General features: G+C 43.5%; 1 protein-coding gene across 1 annotated transcript; it reads right to left on the bottom strand.

Annotated features, from left to right (window-relative positions):
• Nucleotides 1–9,795: 9,795 nt before the first annotated feature.
• On the bottom strand, nucleotides 9,796–10,225 carry LOC307059194 (small ribosomal subunit protein eS26-like). The gene has a single exon (XM_079712984.1). It carries the CDS (start codon nucleotides 10,220–10,222, stop codon nucleotides 9,875–9,877), a length of 348 nt encoding a protein of 115 aa, XP_079569110.1. The 5' UTR covers nucleotides 10,223–10,225; the 3' UTR covers nucleotides 9,796–9,874.
• Nucleotides 10,226–21,327: the final 11,102 nt, after the last annotated feature.

Genomic DNA, 21,327 nt, shown 5'->3' with positions numbered 1-21,327 from the left:
AGAGGAGGATCGAGAGTCTTGCCCAGACAGCCGGCCTGTGCACCAGTGCCTGGGACTGGGGGTCCCACGGTTTTAGACCAGACCAGGGGCGAGTCCATACCAAATGCCTGGGGACGTGTAAAGGCAGCTACACATGGATAAACACACGTACGGCAACATGCGTGAAACTTCTGGGGGCTGGAGGTGGCAGGTGGGCTCTGAGCTAATAGAAGTGATTGCTATGGCCTGGAAGAAGCAAGAAGCAAAGTAGGAATGTATTTTGTCTACTTGTGCTTCAAGCAGGACGGAAATATGTCTAACAGTGTATTATATACTCCTCTATTCATAAATCTCGTGAAGTCCGTTCACGGACTTGGGGTAGAACCCTCTCTACAGAGGTTGAAACAATACAACAGAAGGGACGAGGCTTTTGTGTGTCCCCGCATCCCACCCTAGAGAGATGTCTACTTCTAAGTCCTAGGACAAGGGAGGGCCCTAGAACAGCACCATCCAGCTGAACGTCCTACAACGGTGGACGTGTTTGGAACCTGCGTTGTCCAACATGGTAGACACTGGCCACATACAGCGATGGAGCACTTGGGTTGTGGCTGGTGCGAGTGAGGCACTGAAATTTAAATTAACTTAAATTTAAATAGCCACATGTGGCTAGTGCCTCCCATACTGGACAGCATGGGTCTGGAAGAAACCATGTGCCTCTCGATACACAGGCTCTCCGAGGACACCCTGAGAGATGGTGGGTTCACTGCTTTCAAGGACGAAGCATAAATCCCTATGACTCCCCACCACCCACCTGCCAGAAAGGCTACACACTGTCCTGTTCTGGACCAGTCCACCTTCCTGGGCCACAGGCTACCCGATGTAAGGGGAGAGAAAGGCCGAGAGACACACAACAGCAACGATGACTGTATTACCATTACCGCTGTGATCATTAACCATCTTGATGGACCACTCAGCACTTTCTTAAGCACTTCACATGGACCATCCCTCTGGGTAGGTTTCCTCATTATCCCTGTTCTATACGGAGGCAGAAACTAAAATACGGAGAAGGGACCCCCTGCCAACCAACCAGTACATGGTGGAGCTGGGCTGTTAAGTGGTTAGAAATACAGACTTTGGAATTAGGCAAACTTGATGTGAGACTGACTCCGAATCTTTCTGGGAAGGGATCTATAAGAAAGTGTTCATGTTGGCTACTTTTGCAAAGAAGGCCTGGGGTTGAGGCTGGGGGTGGAGGACATTTTTTTCCTTTTTCTGTACTGATGTCATCCTGTATCATATGAAAACACAATTTACCAGTACCTGCTTAGCTTTCGGCTAAGGGAAAATATGTCAGGAGGGCTTATCTTCTTGTTGAGGTTGCGGGCCTTTTCGTTTTTATTATTTTTTGTATTAAAGCAACCAGATTATTTGGGGATGGGGAGATAGGTTACTTGGGGCATGAGTATGACAGTGGGTAAAGCTCAGTGCTGCTGATGGTCTTTTGGGTTTGCATTTTCCTCTTGCTGAAGCTGGGACTGGAAGGGGAACCTACAGCAGATAATCCTATTTATGCCACAGAAGTTTCCTGGACTGTTGACCTTGGAAGTAGGGTGACAAGCTATCCTGGTTTGCGCAGGACTGGAGGGTTTCCTGGGACACAGGACTTTCAATGCCAACTGGGAAAGTCCCAGGCAAATGAGGACAATTGGGTGACCCTACTAGGAAGTGGGAAAAAGATGAACCTTTCTGGAGACTTTGACCCACACAACTCCTGCAGGGGGAAAAGAGCTTCCCAGCAGGCACCATTAGGTGGGTGAGGGGTTGCCAAACCAACGATATGACTTATCTCCCTGGCATGCCTTGTTTGCCGCTTCGAGTTTCAAAGACAGGGCGTCCTGAGGAAACACCACCAGTTCCCAGGAAGGGCTGCATTATGACCCCCATGTGCCCCAGGCACTTCGGCCTCTGCAGGCCCCCTCCTCCCTAAAAAATACAGTAAAAATCATCCTTAAGACTGCAGTTGTGTAAAGATGGATGGATTCATTATCATATATCCATTCTTATTACCTTCTTTTTTCTATTGATCTCTGAAGAAATGAAAATTACAACATTTTTACTAGCCCTTAAAGAAGTCCTGGGCTTTAGGCTACTATGGTACTACTTTAGGCTACTTTAGTCTACTATGCCTGGTGGGAAGGTTGGCCCTGGTTCCAGGGCTTGAAAGAGAGGGAAGTTTGGAAGCATCTCAGTCAGGGGTTCCTAACCTGGATGAACTTGGATGGGAAAAAATGGGTGTTAATTTCTGACCACCTCTGACTGAAATTGAACATTTCCTCTCCTTATGACTTAGGGAACAAACCACACTCACGTGGTACTTCTTGTGACTCTGCCACCAGTAGAAATGACAGGAATTTTCAGATCATATCACAGTTGTGGTCGGTGTATTGAAATAGCATTTTCCCTCATTGCTCCTTCAGAATTATAATGGATTTCTAGACTGGCTGCTAGACCATGTTATTCAGTGTGTTACTAAAGAAGCTCACGTATTATTTTATCACAACTTTAAAAAAATAAAGTGTCTTAATATATTTTTTTCTTTCATAATCCAATGTATCTTGTTTTTTTGTTGCTGTTGTTGTTGTTTTTTGCAGTACGTGGGCCTCTCACTGTTGTGGCCTCTCCTGTTGCGGAGCACAGGCTCCGGACGCGCAGGCTCAGCGGCCATGGCTCACGGGCCCAGCCGCTCGCGGCATGTGGGATCTTCCCGGACTGGGGCACGAACCCGTGTCCCCTGCATCAGCAGGCAGACTCTCAACCACTGCGCCACCAGGGAAGCCCCTGTATCTTGTCTTATGCATTTCAAAACGTTATTCTGAGAAGGGGTCTTCAGCAGATTGCCAAAAGGCCCATGTCAAAGGAAGTGTGAAGGATTCTAGACTGAGTGTTCTAAAATTCTTGAATCTGGCCCTTTCCCCAGTTTCATCCGTCCAGTGAGGAAACTCTTACTCAGCTTTGCACACCTGACAGGAGAAGTCCAGGACAGGGTTAAAGGCTGGCTGGTAGAGGATAAAGTCACACCCCAGGTGTGCAAGCTAATAATAAGGTGTTAATTGGGAACCAGCTGAGCCGGGAGAGGAAGCCTTGGGCAGGTTGCATTAGGCACTTTCTTCTCAGGGTTTGATTGTTGACAGAACATCATCAACCCCTCCTCCTGGATGGAAGCAGGCTGGGCGCCTCCCTCTGCAATGCTGCTTTTGCAGAAAATTCCACTGCCGCTGTCCTGGGGTAGACCCTGAATTTTAGTTGAATACGTCTTATTGATGGATTTGTTGTAAACCTTCATTGAGCCCTTCCTGTGTGCCTTGCAATTTGCCAAGGGCTTTACCTGATGATCTCATCCAGGCCTGATAACTCCATGGGGAAGGTCCTCTTATTTCTATTTTTACTTATGAGGCAATAGAAGGAGGCTCAAAAGAGCCAGTGACTTAAATCCATAAGGGCCGCAAGTGGCGGGCTGGAATCTGAACTTGGTCTGACTCTTCTGACAGTCTCTTCCCTTTGAACTTTTGGGTTATTTGGTTTTCTGTTTTGACTCGATAGAACTTTCTCAGTGTTAAGGAAATAGCACATCTCAGCCATGTCGCTCGATAGGCAGTGAGCACAGAGGCAGCTCGTGAACCAGAGGCCCATGATAACGTAGCATGTGACTCCACAAACACAGTGGGGGTTTTCTGAGAATTCCAGGCCCCCCAGAGTGGAGGACAACCTGTGTCACCCCCAAATCTTATTCTCTATGATAATCACAGGGGTGATACTAGAGAGGCCGTGTGTGTGTGTGTGTGTGTGTGTGTGTGTGTGTGTGTGTGTTTTGGTGTGGGTGCTGAGGCTCAGAGAGAAAGCTATCCTCTTATATTGAGACAAAGGTCATACAACTCCTGTACACATATCCTTGACTTTTTAATTAAAAAGTCAAGGGGAGGGCTTCCCTGGTGACGCAGTGGTTGAGAGTCTGCCTGCCGATGCAGGGGACACGGGTTCGTGCCCCAGTCCGGGAAGATCCCACATGCCACAGAGCGGCTGGGCCCGTGAGCCATGGCCGCTAAGCCTGCACTCCGCAACGGGAGAGGCCATAACAGTGAGAGGTCTGCGTACTGCAAAAAAAAAAAAAAGTCAAGGGGAGTCAAAAGGTACAAACTCCCAGCCAGAAAGTAAGAAGTCAGGGATGTGATGTACTACGTGGTAACTATATAGTTAACGATACCGTATTGAATGTTTGCAAGTTGCTAAGAGAGAAGATCTTAAAAGTCTTCATTGTAAGAAAAAACAATTCTGTAACTATGTATGGTGACAGATGTTAATTAGGCTTATTGTAGTCATCATTTTGCAATATCTAAAAATACTGAATCGTTGTATTGGACACCCAAAACTAACATAATCTTGTATGTCAATTATATCTCAATTTTTAAAAAGCCAAGGGGAAAAATGTCACCTCTCTGTTCTCTATGATAACTGCCTAGTCACGTTCAAATCTTGTACTGCTCTAACTTGGGGAGAAGTGGCTGGTTTTTCTCTGGGACATCGTAGGTTGGATGGGTTTGCCATCAGAGTCTCTCTATCCTGGGTCTGGGGTCAGCTTTTCTCTGCCCTACCTTCAATCACCCAGAAACAGCAGTGCTCAGATGCAATTTCTCCACAAGGCACCTACCCTTTGTCACCATCTGTTTATATCCCAAAGAAAGACTTGATGCTGCAAAACACTGAAATTTAGAGTACGTAGAGTAAGGAACAATCCATTCCTTGTTTTAAGTCAAGTTGTCATAATCCAAAGGCAAGCTCCAACTTTAATAACAAACACCCAGTGTTATGACATTTTACCTTTTCCAACTATTTATGTAGGCACAAATATTGTGTTTAAATTTTAAACTATGCAGTTAACATAAAACAGTCCACTCACTTACACAGAGTAAAAATAAAGCGAGTTATGCCAGTTCTGTTTCCCTTTTAGGCCTCGTTCTTTAAATAGATCATTCATTCAACAAAGGTCTGCTAGGCGCTCGGTGTCAGACACTGAGTTTGGCATGGCTCACCCTAAAATGAACCAGAAACTGTCCTTGTGTTCTGAGCACCAGAGGGAAACAGCCGGAAAACCCTGGGAGCCACTTTTACACTGACCTGTGCTCTGCCATCTCTGATATCTCAAAGGAGAGCTCTCGGAACTGATTTGCATTCCCTTTTCATTCTCCACCAAGCCCTGTTCCTTCAGATCAAGCTGTAGTGGGGTCTAGAAGCTGTACCTCTGGAGTATGGTTTTTCAGCAGTTTTGGGAACTTTGGCTGTGAAACGCAGCAACGAAAGTCGTGGACACAACCGTATTTCACAGGATTTCCCCCAAAGAAAGATCACATGTGTGATACTCAGGGCTTGGCATCCTGACTCTTCATCCCACACTCAGATGGCAATTGGATTTTAACAAGGAGTGGGGTTTGTGGTTTGGGAAATATGGCATTTTTACTGCCTTGGGTCATATTTGAAATAGTTGCAGGCATTTAAAATAGCGTAATGTTATTTTTTCCCTTGTCTTCAAAACAAACCCAGTAAGCTTTTATAAGTCACAACAACAAGCATAAAATTGGGACACTGGAAAACCCACGAGCAGGGATTGGGACAATCCATTCTCCCCCAAGAAGGGTGTTTGGATTTGGGTGCAGAGGACCATAAGCCTCTTGGAGGTCCACCTGACCTTGAATGACTCTGGGATCCTGAGGAAGGGACAAGGGCTCCGGTGACAGTAGAACCGGACACCCCCCCACCCCCATGGCTCTCCAGTCATTCTTCAGGGCAATGACAGAAGTATGTACAGGGGCTTTGGGACTTTTCTTCTAGCCAGTTTTACTCTGGAAATTCCTTTGAAAGAAAAAATAAAAAGAATCCAGAGGCTCATATTTATTTAAGCGACCAATTCCCAAAACCCATTGCCCTGGAATTCTGTCCCATGAGCATTGCTGTCTGGGGCCTTTTCCTGCCACAGGGCCTCAGGTAGGGGCAAACACTAAAATGAAGATGTGAACTGGCCTTGGATGCAAGGGTACCCAGCTTTCTGTTTATTAGAAAAATTATTAGAAAAATGAAAGGTAATCAGTCTTTGCCCAGAAGGAAATATGTAAGCTGTGTACGTGTGTGTATATATATATATATATATATAACCCACACACATATAGGTATACATATATATGAAAAATAAAGGTATAGTTATATAATGAACATAAAAGTTAATATTTATTGAGCATCTAGTAGACCATACCCCAATTAATCCACATAACAATGCTATGAGATGTGTGCTATTATTATTCCAATTTTACTGAAGGAGTAAACAGGGAGGTTAAGTAACTTGCGCAAGGTTACACAGCTCGGAGGCAGTGGAGCTGGGACTTGCATTTAAGCAGCTGGATGTAGGGAAGGAGTTTCTGTTGTCATTACTCATCCTGGACCTGTTTGTCAAGCCCACGTCCATATTAGAAATCTTAAAAACCTGATGGTGAAGGAGAGTGTTCGATGGCTTTCCTTTTGATGTTCGGTATTAAAGAAAAAAGAAGACAACTCCAATTCTCAGATGTGAAAGATATAAGAAAATAAAATAGATCAAGAATGAATGAAACCAAGTTTTCCCTGTCTCAACCCTACTGCATCCTCCCCCAAAGAGCAAAAGAAGCAAGCAAAAGAAGGGGAAAAAGCCCTTGATTTGTCCCTACTTTTTGAGATCATCTTTGCAAACTTTTAAATGTCTGGTCTTAAGAGTGTAAGAAGAAACAACACAAAACAGTTTTTGAAGCCAACTAGAAAGCAGCAGAACCCAGCAAGTAGTGAGCTGCGCAGGGCAGCTGCTGGCGGCTGTGCCGGAGTGTGGGAGAATCCTCTCTGGGAGAAGGACACGGGAAACCTCTCAGCATCCTGGGATAAAAGACTTGAGAAGAAAGGAGGCTCTCAATGAATGGTGCTCAAAATGGGCTGGAAAACAGGGGAAATGGGCCCTCTCAATGAAAAGCCAAGAAAGTGTCTTTTTTGTTGATTCTCTCACTGCAAAGTGCTGCTCCCCGCCCCCACTCCCCCTCCCTGACCCCTTCCCCAGCTCATCTCCCTGGGCTCAGAGAAAAGGCTTCTTGTTGTAATCCCATCTGCCTGCTGCTCATCCACATTCTTTTATCTCTGCCCAGGGCTGGCAGTTGGGAAGAGGTTTCAGATGCCAGAAATTTGGGGTTTCACATTGAATCTTTCCAAGATGGGCATCTGAGAAATGTCAGTTTACATCAAAATTACCTTCTCTAGCAAATAGCCCGAAAGCTTTCTCTCCCTGGCAAGGTCGGGAAATAATTCTCTTTTCAGGATCGTGCCAATACAAACTCCAGTCCACATTTGGGATGATTGATCTGACTTAAAGAGACAGGGACCACTTCAGTTTTACACTAAAAGAAAAGATTTAATTTTAAATTAAAGATGGAAAGTTAGTCATGTTTCGTTTTTAATAGTGCTTGGTGTAAGAAGGAATATTGTACTGTAACAAATACTGTACTGTAAGAACAGGGTTTGTGGATATGGTTATAGACAGCAATTTGGAGCTAAGTTAAAAAATCACCAACAGATAACACCTCTCGTGGTTGGCAAGTAAAAAAGATAATGGGAGTGGGGAGGGAGGTAAGAGGAAAAGGAGTGAAAGAAGAATCTCTTCGAGAAATGTCACTGATCTTTAGAAAGTTCTGAAACAAAGGAAGCAAAGCATTGCTTGAGATAGAGGATGGGGCCCTTTACTTAATGTTAGAAAGCACAGGAGAAACTGAGAGAAAGTCTGATTTTTTAACCCTGCAGGAAATCTCTGCTCAAAATAATAATTTCAAGCATTGATACATCTATCCTAAAGATTGGATTCTGGCCATGTTGCAGAGGGAAATTCAGGTGCAGAGATGGACAGAGCTGTTTTGACTCTACAGTGTGGGCGTCCGCGTGGAATGCTGCCAGCTCCTTAGTTCCGGGTCTAAAGACAGAGCAAGGCATCCGAAGGCAATAAAGGACCTGGTCCCACACGGTGATTCCTGTTTGCTGCCTGCTCCCTCTTCCATGGTTGTCCTTTGTCAGGTGGATTTTTATCTAGGGGTGAGTACGGGAGGTGAGAGGGTTGGAAAAGGAAGGGGGTTAGGAGATGGGGGTTGGGAGGGCTGGGGAGATGGAGGTGGGTGGGAAGTAAACAATCAAACCCCTGCAGTTGCTGGGTGTGGCCATCCTAACTGCCACCTTAAGGTGATGGGCTTTAAGTTTAGCACAAAGATTCTATTAGGTTGTGAAGCCCCTGGCAGTCCTCTTCCCTCCCCCATTTTTTTTTTCCTTCCTTTGTAGAGAACTAAGCACGTACTTTCAGGTCATCTTGTTTTTCCTTTCAGCAATATCTCTAGTCCCTGAAGCTAGGAAGGTCGTTCTAAAATAAAAATGAGACCCTAACACTCTGGCTAAAAACCCTGCAAAGGATTGCCCATCATCCTCAGGACATGGTGCAATCCAAACCGTGACTCAAGTGCAAGGGGACTGCTATCATCCAAAGAAAGACATTTCTAAAAGTAAACGTGAGTGCAGTAGAAATTATGCCAGGGCAACGGATATATACAGAGGCTGTCCCAAGCAAATCAAGACATGGAGTCATGTGACCCCATGACTGGAGTCACAGACCCCAAACGCCCTGTGCTATCTGACCCCTGTCCACCTCCTCGGCCTCTCTTCATCTCCCTCAACCCTCTGCTCTCTGCTCCATCCAGGGTGGATTCCTTTTGTTCCATGTGCCTTGTCCCACTTCAGGGCCTTGATCCATCCTTCCTGATGCACCTTCCCTCAGAGTCCTGCTCTGCCCAGGGAAGCTCTCTGTGGGTACTATGACCATACTGGACCCCTTGTTTTATGTCCCAAGGACCAGAGGAGACAATCAAAATATGTAATCACTGCTGGGTGATGAATCAATGAACAAATGGATACAAGAAATGAATAATCATCTCCCTTTGTCTTAGTTAGCTAGGGATGCTATAAAAAAACAGCATATTAGGCAGTGTAAGCAACAGAAATTAATTTTCTCACAGTTCTGGGGGCTAGAAGTCCAAGATCAGGGTGCCAGCATGGTTGGGTTCTGGTGAGAACCCTTTTCCTGGCTTGTAGACAGGCACCTTCTCGCTGTGTCCTCACGTGATGAAGAAAGCAAGAGCAAGCTCTCTGGTTTCTTCTAATAAGGGCACTAATCTCATCATGGGGGATCCACCCTCATGACCTCATACAAACCTAATTCCCGCCCAAAGGTCACATCTCCAAATACCCTTAGGGCTTCAACATGTGAATTTTGAGGGGGACACAATTCACTCGATAGCACCCTGTATTCCTCTACATAAATTAAACCATACATTGAACAAATGTACTTACTGAGTGATATGTTGCAGTACAAATTTCTCCAGTAATTTCGAACTTACTTCTTAAAAACTATTTTGAAATAATTATAGATTCACAGGAAGTTGCAAAAATAATACAGAGAGGCCTGTGTCCCCTTCTTAGAGTTCCCTCCTATAGTAACACGTTACCAAACTCCAGTACAAAATCAAAGCCGCAATCCACAGAACTTTTTCAGATTTCACCAGTCTATGCACTTTGGAAATTTATTTGAAAGAAAAAATAAAAATAATCCAGAGACTCATATTTATTTAAGCGACCAATTCCCAAAACCCACTGCCCTGGAATTCTGTCCCACGAGCAGACAGTTTGTGGGTGGAGAGTATGTGTGTATGTGTGTGTAACTTTTTTTTTTTAAGTATAATTTCTACTTTATTGTCTTTCCAGGGAACAGTATTTCTTTAGTCTTTAAGGACTTAGCTCCTTACATGGGCTTTGGTGGAGGTCGTGGGGCAGCACCAGCAGGTCTAAATCGGGGTGGAGGTGTTCGGTCCTTCTGAGCTTCCCGAGAACGATTCCTGACTACCCTGCTGTGAATGGCACAACTCACGCAGTAATGCAGTTTCACATACAGCTTGGGAAGCACATAGGTGTCGAAAACACTCGCTTCGGAAATGTCCCTGACGGCTGCGGCCTCTACGATGTTCCGAATGACGAACTTCTTAATGGCCTTATCCTTGGGCACACAACGGGCACAGCTGGTACAGCGAATACGCTGCACGTGGCCGCGGCCCTTTTTGGCACGACCATTGTTCCTTCTTTTCTTGGTCATCTTGGAAGCCAGGAGGTGAAAGAGCTGTGTGTGGCTTTATGCAATTATATCACATGTGTAGATTCACTTAACTACCACCACAATCAAGGCAGAGGACTGTTCCAGCACCACAAAGATCTCTTGTGTTCTCCCTTTTATAGTAAGAGTCAGTTGATTTCTTCACCACTCCCACCCTGTCCCCAATTCTTGCAAGCACGAATTTGTTTTCCATCTCTGTAATTTTGTCATTTCGAGAATGTAGTGTCAGTGGAATCAAATAGTATGTAATTTATTTTAAAATCACACAATTGGTATTGACATACACATACTACTACATATAAAATGGATAACTAATAAGAACCTACTGTATAGTACAGGGAACTCTCTTCAATTCTCTGTAATGACCTATATGGGAAAAGAAAGAGTGGATATATGTATATGCATAACTGACTCTGCTGTACAGCAGAAACTAACACAACACTGTAAATCAGCTGTACTCCAATAAAAAAGAAGAATGCTATCAAAGGAAAAAAAATAAAATAAACTCACACTGTATGTCACCTGAATTTTAAAAATAGTTGGGTGTGGTGTGATCTTTGATGTGGACACCACTCGCTAAAGGTGTCCCTTCTGGGCTATGATTTGACAGAGGAATCCACATTGATGTTTTCCAACAACTTCCCCGTTACATCAATAGTGGTGAGGTACCTGGCCTGTTTTGTTTTGGTGAGGAACGCTACCTGCACATTCAGGTGGAGCATGCCTGTGGATGCCAGAGCTTCCCATGTGGTCAGGAGAACCTCTGACAACAGTGGCACCTCCCAAGTCCCTTGTCTTGTTACCTGCTCCCCATCCCCAGAGACACAGGCCATCCCAGAGTAGCAGGTGGGCACTGCAACACCACTCCAGGTCCTGTTCAGGCCCTGGACATCTCTGGATTACAGAAAGAAACTTATACTGTTCACCAATCATCATAGAAATTATTTCACCATTTTAACAATCTTCAGTTGTACTGGTACATTCTTATTAAATATGACCTTTTTTTTTTTTTTTTTTTTTTTTTTTTTTTTTTTGCGGTACGCTGGCCTCTCACGTTGCGGAGCACAGGCTCCGGACAGGCAGGCTCAGTGGCCATGGCTCACGGGCCTAGCCGCTCCGCGGCATGTGGGATCTTCCTGGACCGGGGCACGAACCCGTGTCCCCTGCATTGGCAGGCAGACTCTCAACCACTGCGCCACCAGGGAAGCCCAAATATGACCTTTTTAATGTCCTGTTCCATGTCTGTCCTCTAAGCTCCTTGAAGTCGGGTGCCTCCTTGTACTTGTCATGTCACCAGCACCCACCTCCATTGTCAGTGCCTAGAAGTCACACAAAGCACTTTTGCTGAATGAATAAGTGGGAATCTGTTTTGTGAATGGCGTGTTGAATCTAAACTGATTTCTCTTGAGAAGAGACTATTCATTCCTTTCCCCAAAGATGCTTTCCCCTCAAATTCCACTGGATTTTTTTTTTTTAATCAAGAAAGAGGGGAATGTGCCAGCAGCTGCTAGTCTAAATGACCTAGTTATGGTGTTCACAATGCCTCCTGCCCTCCTGACTATTTTGAAATAAGCACAGGAAATTACGTAAATTGGCAATGAGAGTCTAACAGTTGGGATCGGGGAGGTATGCATATTTGCTTTTCCAATTTTCTGCTCCCCTACCAAGCGAACACATGGAGCTTTGACCTTCCATATGTTTTTAATGCGTGTCAGAGATAAATGTTGCAACAAGTTGGAAGCAACAGGTTGAGTGCTCCCCCGGCCCTCCCTTACTCCATCTGAAGCTGCTTCAAGCAGGCTGTGGACCTGAGGGAGAGAGAGAACAACCTCCCACAGCACTAGGCCTCAGAAAGTTCTGGACTCCTATCCTCTTGAGTCATTTGTTCTGGAAATTCTCCTTGACTTGCAGGATTGGATTAGTGAACCCTTGCCCCCAGCACCCTGTGTTGACCTCTCCCGGCACCACTGCGCTGTAGGGAATTCAGTCTGTCTCCCACATCTGGTCATAAACTCAAGGGAGACTAGGGCCATGTGCGTTTTCTTCTCCACCTTGTTCCCAGCTTATTATCTCGTGCAGGGTAGGGGCACAGTAAGTATTTGTCAGATGAATGAATGGATGATGAAAAGGGAAGCGGGAGCATTACTCAGAGCTTTACGACAGTCTAAAAGTCACCGGGACTTCTGGCACTCATATGATCTGGCTTATTGCAAGAATCAGCAGAGACTATTGTCACGCATCCTATAATTCAGTGGTTCTCAACTCTGTGCATTAGAATCACCTGGAGGATTTGTGGAAGGACAGATTGATGGGCCCAGAGTTTCTGATTCCGTTTGTCAGGGGTGGGCCTTGAGATCTGCATGTCTAACACATTTCCTGGTGATGCTGATGTTGCTGCTCTGGGACCACAGTGTGAGAACCACTTCAATAATAAACAGGGGAACTGTGCTGTAACTGCATTACTTTTAACAATTAGATTTGCACTGCAGGATTTTAAAAAATGGCAGCATTGCTACTTATGATGGAAAATCAGCCTTATTAGTTGAAGTGTGATTCAAAGGACTTAGGAATCTGTATCTTTGACCATGTGGTAGACAGAGAGATGGGCCTTTCAGCAACATGGATTCCATATTTAAAAGGCATGTGGAGAAAAGAGCATGGGCTTCAGAGCATGGGACCTGACTTTGAATTTCACTTCACTGCTGATTGGCTAGTAGACCTTGGGCAAGTTAACGTGCTGTCTTAGGGTCTCAGAATATCCATCTGGAAGGTGAGGATAGTAAAAGACTTTTCAAAGTTGCTAGAAGAAAGAGTAAAAAACAGAAAATACTCCTTCCTAGTCAAAGATTAACTGGATTATGAGACTAAAAATATTCAATTTGTATAGCAGGGGATATAATGCTTTTTTTGTTGTTAAAAATCTATTTTATTTTATTTTACTTTTATATCTTTATTGGAGTATAACTGCTTTGCAATGGTGTGTTAGTTTCTGCTGTACAACAAAGTGAATCAGCTATGCATATACATATACCCCCATATCCCCTCCCTCGCACCCTCCCTATCCCACCCCTCTAGGCCCTCACAAAGCATCAAGCTGATCTCCCTGTGCTATGCAGCAGCTTCCCACTAGCCATCCATTTCACATTTGGTAGTGTATATATGTTAATGCTACTCTCTCACTTCGTCCCAGATTCCCCTTCCCCTCATGTGTCCTCAAGTCCGTTCTCTAGATATGCATCCTCATTCCTGCCCTGCCACTAGAAGCTATTTGGCTCCTGAGTTTTAGGTAGCAAGGATTTTATTGGAAAATTTATCTCAACTTATTTGGTTATTGGGCTTAGATAGTGAGAGTTTAGATAGAGAAGGATATTTGTACAAGTAAAGAGACTTTTTATAGAGTAGATGCTCAAAAAATGATAGGTGCATAGGTATACCTCAGAGATATTGTGGATTTGGTGCCAGACCACCACATTAAAATGAGTATCGTGGTAAAGCAAGTCACACAGATTCCTTGGTTTCCCAGTGCATATAAAAGTTGTATTTACACTATACTGTAGTCCACTAAGTATGCATTATGCCTAAAACAACAAATTATATACCTTAATTTAAAAATACTTTGTTGCTAAAAAATGCTAACCATCCTCTGAGCCTTCAGTGAGTCAGAGTGCTAACATCAAAGATCACTGATCGCAGATCACCAAAACAAATACAATAAAAATTAAAAAGTGGGCCTCCCTGGTGGCGCAGTGGTTGAGAGTCCGCCTGCCGATGCAGGGGATACGGGTTCGTGCCCCGGTCTGGGAGGATCCCATATGCCGCGGAGCGGCTGGGCCCGTGAGCCATGGCCGCTGAGCCTGCGCGTCCGGAGCCTGTGCTCCGCAACGGGAGAGACCACAACAGTGAGAGGCCCGCGTACCGCAAAAAAAAAAAAAAAAAAAAAAAAAAAAAAAAAAAAAATTAAAAAGTTTGAAATATTGCAAGAGTCACCAAAATGTGAAACCAAGACCCGAAGTGAGCAAATGCTGTTGGAAAAAATGGAGCCAATGGACTTGATTGTTGCAGGGTTGCCACAAACCTTCAGTTTGTAAGAAATGCAATCACTGTGAAATGAAATAAAGCAAAGTGCAATAAAACGATATATGCCTGTAATAGAAAACTGAATGCAAGAGAATAATGTATGCATAAGAAAGTGGATAAATCCTATGGGGAAGATCTTCATTACCTGAGTATTCATTATTTGAGAACCTGCAGGTAGCAAGTTGTGAACAGAAACTGAGATCATGGTAACATGGAAAATATCCACCAATGACACAACTGTTTCAAAATTAGTTTGTACTCAAATCCTTCCTTGCTTAGCATCTATTTTGCTCACTAGGTCATAGTCTTAGTTGGTTCCCCTAACTGTCCATCGGGTGCCCACCTAACAAACAAGCAAACACAATGAAAATCTACTGGAAAGTGAACAGGAAATCTTACAAATAGCACAAGATTTCACAAAGTTGATGAAAAAATGTTAGAGAACTATTTGAGTCATGTAGAAAGAAGGATCTAGCAGAGTTAGACAAATGTACACCTGAAGAAGAAAAAATCCAAAAGGATGATGTTTTAATGTTTTCAAAAGATAATTATTTGGCTATCAAAGGATTGTGAGAGGCCCTGAAGAAATGCAGAAGCTCCCAAATATTTTTGCACGGTGAACTCTCTTTTTGATAAAACTGCTAAAGTCAAACAGGAAGGGATGCTACTGTATTATGTTAGCATATATTTTGTCAGAAACATGATGTCAAAAAAACCCTCACATGATTTGTGCTTTTTGTAAGAATCACTATATATTACAATTATGACCCCAGTCAAGGATCCACAAACTATAGCTTGAGGACCAAATCTGGCTCACCACCTGATTTTGTAAATAAATATTGGAGCACCAATATTTACATTGGAGTAAACCAATGCCATTGGTTTACTTATTGTCCACGGCTGCTTATACACTACAGTTGAAGCCTTGAGTAGCCACAGAAGAGATCTCATTGCCCACAAAGCCAAAAATACTATCTGGCCCTTTACAGAAAAAATTTGCTGACTCCTGACCTAACTTTTCTTTTCCAAATAAATTTTTCCTCTTTATTTTTACTGTTATTTTTTTAAAGACTCTTCTAATAACCCCCCCCAACTCTTTACAATGGCATTTTGATTTCCAAGTTGATTTATTCTAGATGATGCCTGCCCCCGCCTTCCCCTCCCCAAAGTATCCTTAGCTGAGGAGGCCCCTCTGTAATTCAAGACAAAACATGACTGTTCATAAAGATAAATCATTGCTGGTTCCTAATTTAAGAGGGCTCGAAACCAGACTAACACTGTTTGAATCGCAGTACTATACTTCCTAGCTGTGTGAGCAAGCTTTTTGACGTCGGGGTCTCAGTTTCCTCCTCTGTCAAATGGAGATAACAGCATTAACCTTTCTCAGTTAGTGAACTAAAACAAGACGGGGTTCTTACCCCATCCCTGGAACACTGTATACACACACAATGGTAGCTGTTGTGATTTCTATGTGACTAATTTCTCTTTGGTTTGGAACAGCAATTTACGCAGCCTGGATTCTGAGCTCTGAGTTCCTCCAGGCATTCTCTGAGTTGCTTGCTGTAGGCCCCCCTCTAGCACACCGGTTTTATAAAGCCCTGCTAGGAGTGGAAGCAAGTCTTTACCAAGCCAACCAGTCTGTTCTGTTGGAAAGAGTAAGGGATGAGTGAAGAATTTGTCTTCACTTTTAAAGGTGTTTCCTTTAGTCAATGGATGTCATAAATATCTGCAGCAGCAGCTGGGAAGAAACTTTTCACAACAAGCTGGCTCCAGCAGGGAGAGTCAGCCCAACACAGCTTGCATATAAATACTCCCAGATGCTCTGACTTCAAGAGGGGCGGCATTTTGTCATCAGGAGAAGTGGACAAACATGACGGCAGTACGGCAGTGATGGTAATGAGGGTGGTAATCAACAGGCCAGGGGAGAGCAGGATGATTTCCTGACTAGATCATGGATGAGGAACAGTACTGGCTTTATTCCTCCAGACCTCGTCCTAGTTTGCAATACTTGCAGGAACAATCCTCGTTATGCTCCCCTGGTAAGCAGCTTCAAAATCAGCGTCCCACGATCCCACCTCTCTGGATTCATGCCTTTGCGTAACCCCCTGCCCCTGAGTGTGGAAGTGGAGCTAGTGACTTGCTTCTAACCACCGGCAAAGATGATGGGACATGACTTCTGCAATTAGGTTACAAATGTGTCTAGCGTCCGTCTTGCCAGCAGACTCTCTCTACTGCCCTCTCACCTTGTTCATTTTCATGAAACAAGCTGCCACAGGGAGAGACCCACATGTCAAGGAACTAAGGCCCAACAACCCTCCAGGAGCTGAATCCTGCCAACAACCATGGATGTGAGTGCGGAAGTAAATGCTTCACCAGTTGAGCCTTCAGATGAAACCCCAGTCCTGCCTGACATTTTGATTCTAGCTGTGAGCCACCCTGAAACAGAAGACTCAATTAAGGCATGCCCAGATTCCTGACCCACGCTAACTGTGGGATAATAAACATGGGTTCTCTGAAGCCACTGTGTTTTAGGGTAGTTTGTTATTCAGCAGTAGATTACTAATACAGATTTCTTTCTTAAAGTTAAAAAGTAAATGAATGCACATTTCTGCTGAGGGTTGGTGATGAGTTAGACTGTCACTTAGTTGATTTTCTCTTAGTTTGAATTCATCTAACACTGTGTCAATAGATTAATCTGCCTGAAGTATACCTCTGATATTGCTCTTCCCCTATTTAAAAACCTTCATTGACTTTCACTGGTTGAAGGAAAGAAGGTCTACTTTTCCAGGTCGTGTTCAAGGCTCCCCTGTGTATCTGTTTTCTACCAGCTGCTAGAATGATCTTCCTAAAACACCAATTAGCACATGTCACTCTTGCACTTAAAACTCTTTGTTGGAGTCCTGCTACCAACCAGATTAAATCTGTGTCCCACAACATGGCAATCAAGGCTTGCCAGGATCTGACTCCCTTACCTTTCTGCCTCACACTTAATGCTCAGCAACACAGAATGGACTGTCCTATGCAGCCAACCCGTGCACTGTGCCATCTCCTGTCCCCTTCTCTCCTCCCACCATCTTTAAGCACATGCTTTCTCTTAACCTCCACTGTCTTTCTCCTCTCTGGAAAGTTTATACTTAAAGATTCAGCTCTGATGATCTGTGTAATCAAGAGGAAAAACAAAGATCCCCAAACACACTCATTTGTTTCGATCTGCATAGATGGTCTCTGGAAGGATCCAGAAGAAACCAGTGACATTGGTTGTCCTGGGGGTGAGGTGGGGTGGGTATTCAGTAGGCTTGAGGGATAGAGGTTGAGAGAGAGAATTTTCAGGGTACATCCTTTGGTACCTCTGTAATTTTCTAGCATATGAATATATTGACCTATTCAAGCACCAAATAAAACAATTACAATGAAGGAAAAAACATTAATTTCTTGACTCATCCTTGTTGAGAAGCCTTCCCTGACTTTCTCAAACTGAGTTAATTGTGGGATGACTTGCTTATGTATCTGTCAACCCCTCTAAGTATCTGAGTTCCTAGGATCATCCCTTATTCATTCTTTATCCCTGTCCCCCACTGTCTAGTGCAGTGCCTGCTACTTCATGGTTCCTCAAAATAGCTGAGGAATAAAAGAGCTATACTTCCTCACCACTCCCCAGGCAGACTGAACTAGTAACTCCCTCCCTGTGGACTCTGGACTTTCCTGCCTCTGGGCTGTGGCCCCTACCATTCCCTCTGCCTACATTTTCTTTTCCCCGACTTTCTCATTTTTGAATTCTCCTTATCTTTCGAGGCCCAGCTCAGATCTCACCACAGGAAGTCATCTTCTCTTTCTCTGATGTCCTATAGCATGACTGAGGATTTTTATAACTTTTCCTTTTATATCCAGGGTTGGCAAACTACAGCTTGTGGGCCAAATCTGGCCCATGCCTGTTTCTGTAAATAAGGATGCCCATTCTTTTACGTATTACCTCTGGCTACTTTCCTTTACAATGGCAGAGTTGAGTAGTCCCAACAGAGACCCCAAAGGCCTGCAAAGCCAAAGATATTTACTATCTAGCCCTTTACAGGAAAAGCTTGTTGACCTCTGATTTATAACTTATTTATGTCTATAGACTCTTCTGCTCATTAAGACCCAAACTTGGACACAGAACTCTGTGTCGGATCCAGCCAAACTCATTACCCTGGCAAAAGGCTGCCCACTCCTCCTCAGAGCCTGCTAAGGACAATCCCATGGAGACGTCCCCTACCCCCAGAGCTTGGCACATCCTTTCCTGTCTCAGGTTGGAATGTGCTCTCCCACCCTGCCTGGAACTCAGCTCACCCCTGAATGGTTTCTTATTGTTCTCCTAGTCACACCCAAGTTCTCTGCTCAGAGAGGGCTTCCTGGACTACCTGATCTAGGTAGTACCACTGCTAGTGTCTGTTGCAACGCTGGGCATTCTTACGTGGGAGTACGGCAAACTGTAATTATTTTTATTTATTAAATTTTCTCTCTCTCTTAGTGGACCATGAGCTCCTTAGGGTAGGCGCCGTATCTATCTAGTTTCCCCACTGTATTTGCAGTGTCTTGAACAGTGGCTGTCACACACTGGGTAAGGACTGTAGGAAATACTACCTATTGACTGACTAAACAGATGAATAAATGAATACGTCTTCGTCTCCATCAAAGTGGCTACCTGAGTGTTTAATAGGCACTCAAAACTATTTGTTGAATGAATGAATAATGTAAGAGAGGACGTTTAATCATGATAACACTAAGAGATGAAAGTAACTCATTGCATGGTTCTCTTGACCTTTTAATATCAGCTCGTGGAAAAGAACAGCTTCCTTCAGCTTCATTTAAATTATTCAGGATAAAGGAAAGGAAGTAGGCTCTCGAGGGACACACTAGAATATCCTCTGATCGTGTGTGTGTGTGTGAGAGAGAGAAAAAGAGAAAGAGAGAGAGAGAGAGAGAGAGAGAGAGAGAGAGAGAGAGAGAGAGAGAGAGATACATCAGCCTGTAGGTCTAGCTCTCAGTCAAGCTGCTGTCCACAGGCTGGGGGAACAGGGGAATGGACACCACAAATACGCTGCCAGTGGACTGCAAAATCTGTTTTTCCTCAAAACCAGTTCAGAAGTTGGAATACTCATTCAGTATGGTTTTTAAAGCAATGCTGTTTGGGATCATTAAACTGATGCATGCATTGCAAAGAATTTAAAAGCTAAAGAAACTGTAAACGAGAAAATAAAAATTACCCTTAAACTCACCATCATGGTTGTCTATTTTTTTCTTACCTACTGTATTAGTGTTTTAGATTCCTTCCCTCCCTCCCTTTCACCTTTCTCTCTCTCTCGCTGTCTCTATCTGTCTGTGTCTCTCTCACTCTCCCTCTCACACACACACACACACACACACACACACACGGGATCTATTTAGCATTCTATCCTGAACATTATCTCTTTAACATTAAATGTGTTTTGTACCTCAATTATGCCTCTATAAAAAACAAGACACATTAAATGTGTTTTGACAACATTTTTAAAAACTGTATACTATTCCAGTTAATTTACCCCAGTCACTTGTATCAGTTGTATTTGTTTATTGCTACTATCAGTCTACAACTAATATATAATTCTACAATGAATAAGTTTAGTAACTTTGCATTTCCTTTAAGTAGGTTTATAGGTGTGACATTATTGGCTAAAAGAGTACAGAATTTTAAAATATTGTGGACAGGTACAGCCATATTAATTGTGTGGGAATGATACAGATCCACAGTCTTAACCCCATTCATATCTATTTTACCACACCCTTGCCATGGATTTTCACCAAAATTATTACATTGTTAACACATAATACTTTTCTATTTCATTAGAGAATATCAATTAAAATATGTTTACCATTTATATCTCTTTTTCTATAAATCTATTTTCCCTATTCACATACGTCTTTTGGAGCTTAAAAATTCAATCAAACTTAAAACAATTATTGATATCATCTATGTGCTTGATTATACTTCCAATTAGAGGTAATATTTTAAGTATAATATACAAGAGTCATTGCATGTAAATAATCAGGCTGGAATACACTACCAAAATAAAAATTTGTACATTAAGAGCTCACTTACCCTTCGCTGATTTACTGATCCATTTGAACTCTTTGGAGTATGGAGCACCTGGATAGAAACAAAAGAATGGATCTGAGAAGCCCAGATGAGGATCAAGGACCAGGCTCTAAGGCAACGATCCTCAAGGTTTGGTGTAAAGCCAAAACACAACAAAGTTACCTGGTGGAGGTTGTGCCTTACCCCACGCTCACCAAATCAGATGATCTTGTTGTCAAAGCCCAAGAATCTGCATTTTAACAAGGATCCTGCAATTTAGGAATGGCTTTCTTCTTTTCCCTGACTCTGTTGTGCTTTACTCCCAGTCTAGTGGGACTGATATGGTATACGTAATCTGAGCAACATGGCCCTTATTCACACAGAATCCTGACAAGGGGGACTTGCCACAAGGACACGTTTTTCCTCTTTGGATACGAGATCCTGACTATACTCAGAGAAGGACCATGTGTCCTAGAAATACCCGAAGGATAATCTTTGGTTTGAGAATCTATGAAGATGATATGGACTCCTCTCCTGCTCATGAGCAGGGCTGGTCATTGACTTAGGGGTGGAGCCCCACTGGGGTTGGGGTTGGAGGGGGTGTGATGGGTAAGCAGAGCTCATAAAGTAAGGTTGAGACAAACCCTGGATAAGAAGCAAAAGGCTGGCTGGAGAAAAGAGGAGACAAAGCCCCAGAGAAATTCTGTGAGTAATATAGGCAGAGGGAAAGCGTTTTTCGGAGCAATATTCTTCAAATGTTGTTGCTCACGTGACCCCTAAAATGTTTCTGAAACATTATTTATCCCTCACCTGTGTTATTATTACAATTATTTTTATTTGTACTTAATTGGTCAAAACAACAAATATATTATAAATATTATAAATTTTGGTAAGTAATTACAAAACACAAGAATTAAAATTG

The sequence above is a fragment of the Hyperoodon ampullatus genome (assembly GCF_949752795.1).
Source record: "Hyperoodon ampullatus genome assembly, chromosome: 10".
In the NCBI taxonomy this organism is placed as follows: domain Eukaryota; kingdom Metazoa; phylum Chordata; class Mammalia; order Artiodactyla; family Ziphiidae; genus Hyperoodon; species Hyperoodon ampullatus.
Note: the sequence above shows the minus strand (reverse complement) of the source record. Positions and strands in the feature narration are given on the sequence as shown.